At 37.4% G+C, this 3,283-nt stretch overlaps 1 protein-coding gene across 1 annotated transcript; it reads right to left on the bottom strand.

The window, feature by feature from the left end:
- Nucleotides 1–232: 232 nt before the first annotated feature.
- Nucleotides 233–2,259, bottom strand: LOC112722249 (F-box protein At5g50450). Its single transcript, XM_025773238.3, has 3 exons — nucleotides 1,825–2,259; nucleotides 1,579–1,741; nucleotides 233–1,452 (listed from the first exon to the last, which is right to left on the bottom strand). The coding sequence occupies exons 1-3, from the start codon at nucleotides 1,968–1,970 to the stop codon at nucleotides 703–705; spliced, it is 1,059 nt and encodes a 352-aa protein (XP_025629023.1). The 5' UTR covers nucleotides 1,971–2,259; the 3' UTR covers nucleotides 233–702.
- Nucleotides 2,260–3,283: the final 1,024 nt, after the last annotated feature.

Below are 3,283 nucleotides of genomic sequence, written 5' to 3'. Positions count from 1 at the left end.
ATAAATGTTAAATTAAATAAAATAATTTTAAATTATTATTATCTCTCTATTATTTTATTTTTAATGTAATTTTTATATTTTAAAATGCATTATATACTACCGATTAATTTTAGTGATTTATTTTAGTATATATTTAACAAAGTTGATTTTTTAATTGAAAATATTATTTAAAAATTAAACTGAGTATTAAAATATAAGTCATACCGGACAACACATCCCATGTGAAAAGATATTGAGTGGAATGTAAATATGTTTGCATCAAATTAAAAAAATGTATTGAGTGTGGCTCACTGTTACTCAATTTTTATCAGACCCAATTACATGGCATTATTAGTCATTGACTTCAAAGAATGAGTAAGCAGCCCAAAATCCCAAATAATCAATGAGTTCTATCCCCACCATATATATGTTTCTATTAGAACAAGTCTTTATGGTGTCATGTGTGCATATTTTTTCCTTATATAAAAAATAACAAGAATCACAAATGGCCCCGGCTTCAGCTGTCTTTAGATAATTTTTTTCTATTCTATGTTAGTCTGGATTTACCAGAAATTAAAACTTTCAATCTTTGTCTTCGAACCTGAGTCTCTAACGCAGCGAAGTCTCCACTGTGTTTCTCTTCCTTTCTTATGTTCTGGTTCAGTTCCACCAAATTAAATCTCCACTCCCCTCCCCCCATACGACGCACATGTTCTACACCCACTAGGCCACTACGTCACCGTTACCTCCGCCAACAACTGCAGCAACCCCACCAACACCGTCGTTTTCTACAACCACCACCCACGGTAAAAACTCGGAGCACTCCGTCTTGTGCCGCAGCTTCCAATCAAGCGCCTGGCACCCCCGTGAGCAGTAGTTCACCTTCCCGCAAACCGAACAGCGCCGGAACTCATGCGGCCGCGTCTCCGGCCGCCCGCAGCCAACGTGCGCGCACAACCTCAGCCCCTCACCCAACCTCCCTCTACCGGACTCAAACCACTCCCTCATAAACCAATTCACCGGTTGAACAGCTACGCTGTAACCACCGTAACCCTCCAGTAACGGAAGAAACGACCCTGAATGGCACGCAAGATTGCGTAACCGTCGAGTTAGCCACGTCAGCATAGAGGAGTTTGAGGGGGTGGTGGACCGAGTGACCTCGCGTATGACTAACGCTAGCTCACGCGCGTGGGCTTCCACGAGCAACCGACGCCCCTCGGCCACGTTCTTCCGCGCACCGTAACCGTCTTGGAGGCAGTAGCCTAACTCCCGGAGCGAGTCGATGTGGCCGAGGAGCGAAGCACGCGTGCATAGCGCCACGCCGGCGCGGAGATCCTTGTCATTCTTTGAGGCGCCGCTGCCATTGAACTGTATCACCGCCAGCGAGTAAAGCGCCGGCGCATGAGAATTCATCGCCGCCTTCGCCATCAGCGAGAGCCCGCTCTTCCGCTTTTGCAAGCAATAAAAGCGGATCTTAAAAAGAACAAAAAACAAAAATTATAAATCACACAAACACACGAGCAAAATGCTCGAGAAAATTGAAACCGTTCATTCATTCAGTCATGACTTATTAGAATGTTGAGGCTGGTGGAGACTTACCATTCCGAGAGTGTAGCAGGCTTCGACGTTGCCGGCGGTAACGCAGCGGCGGAGGAAGCGGTCAGTGGAATCTGACCAGTTTTTTGGTTTCACAGCGAAGGCCCTGGCGCCGAGTTTCGATAACACGAGTCGATCGAGAGCTAACCGGTTCAATCTTTTGCATCTGCACATTCATGTAAATTTTAACGAAGAATGTTTCAATATACATATATATACAGTGGTGACCGATGACTGGCGAGAACTTACGTCAAGAGAACGTTGATGAAATCCGAAGGAGAAGAAACCGAGGAACTAAGTTTAGAAAGGATGAAGATGACGAGATCGTCTGGTAACCCTCCCATGGGGGGGGGTGGTGGATGTTTTTGTCGGTGCGGTTTTTCTGCATACAACATCTTAGTGGATGATGCTGTGGCCTTCTCATATTCCCAATAACTAACTCTCTTTATTTTGCACTTAATAATACAGGGAAAAAAAGAAAGAAATAATAAAATTAAACTTTGTGTGATGTGTGTTGTTTAGCTTTGTAATTGTTATGAATATGGATGAATTTCACGTTCTGGTTATGGTTCTGTTTTGTGTGTGGTGGGTTATTGGGTACTTTGCTGTGTAACAGCGAAACAAAGAGAGACAGAAACGTTATATATTAAGGTTGAAGAGATGGGAGGTTGTGAAAACGGACCCACGTACGTATCAAGATACTATAAGCTGATAAGCGTTTTAAACTTTTAACACTACTGGTCTTCCTTCGCAAACAACCAACCACAAAAACACTGGCGTTTGTTTGGTGTTTTTGCTTTTTTGGTCTCTAGATTTGGTTTTAATTCGGAGATTTTGTTTTGAATGATTCTATATCTTCTGGTAATTAATTTTGTTTACTCATTTTTTTATTTATTCATAAGGAAAATATTTTAATATTTTTTTAAAGAAGTAGCCTTTAATTTGATGCACAATCGGTCTTCGTTGACACCGTTGGTCATTCAAACCTTCAACAAATTTAAAAGTAAATGAATTTCTGACATCTTATGCTTGTTTCCTTCTAGAATATAATTGCATTATATTAAATAGATTTATGTTTATTTATACATATTGTATCATTAGGTAAGTAAAAATAGCAACTCTCTTATTATTATTATTATTATTATTATAAATTTGTTTGACTATATACAATTATTTAAAAAAAAACAAAAATTAAAAATAATATAAGAAAAATAGTAATAAACGATCAACCTTTAATAAATGGAGAGAGATAATAATAATAATAATAATAATAATAATAATAATAATAATAATAATAATAATAATAATAATAATAATAATTTTTACAAAGTTATAGACTAATGATATAATAGATTAATAGTCTGGTTATAAATTCAAATTTTTTTTTACAACCAAGTTTAATTAAATTAGTAAGAGCATATTTATACGTTCTAATTCTGTATTAACGTGAATATTTATATTTTGTATTTTTTCTCTTTTTTTTTGTGTTCATTTTTTTTGCATATTTTTTTTCTCATCGTCGTTCTTTTATTGGTACTGTTATTGCTGTATTTTTTTTCCTTCTCCTCTTTCTATACTACAAAAAAAATATTGAATACCGTTAGATTTACCGTTAGACGTTACGGCGGATGTAGCGTCGGATTTTTCGATAGTTACGAGTGAAAATTCGTCCCTCGAAAAAATTATCGTCAAAGTAAAAATTTTGTTA

This window comes from Arachis hypogaea, chromosome 11, assembly GCF_003086295.3.
Source record: "Arachis hypogaea cultivar Tifrunner chromosome 11, arahy.Tifrunner.gnm2.J5K5, whole genome shotgun sequence".
NCBI lineage: Eukaryota > Viridiplantae > Streptophyta > Magnoliopsida > Fabales > Fabaceae > Arachis > Arachis hypogaea.
The sequence above is the reverse complement of the archived record's forward strand: the minus strand, read 5'-3'. Positions and strand labels throughout refer to the sequence as shown.

What these genes read in the sequence shown, in the direction of transcription:
- LOC112722249 (XM_025773238.3), bottom strand. Translation starts at nt 1,970, where the DNA reads ATGTTGTATGCAGAAAAACCGCACCGACAAAAACATCCACCACCCCCC. An exon ending in TTCATCAACGTTCTCTTGAC is followed by an intron (nt 1,742 to 1,824) that starts GTAAGTTCTCGC and finishes ATGAATGTGCAG; the next exon opens with ATGCAAAAGATTGAACCGGT. An exon ending in CCTGCTACACTCTCGGAATG is followed by an intron (nt 1,453 to 1,578) that starts GTAAGTCTCCAC and finishes GTTCTTTTTAAG; the next exon opens with ATCCGCTTTTATTGCTTGCA.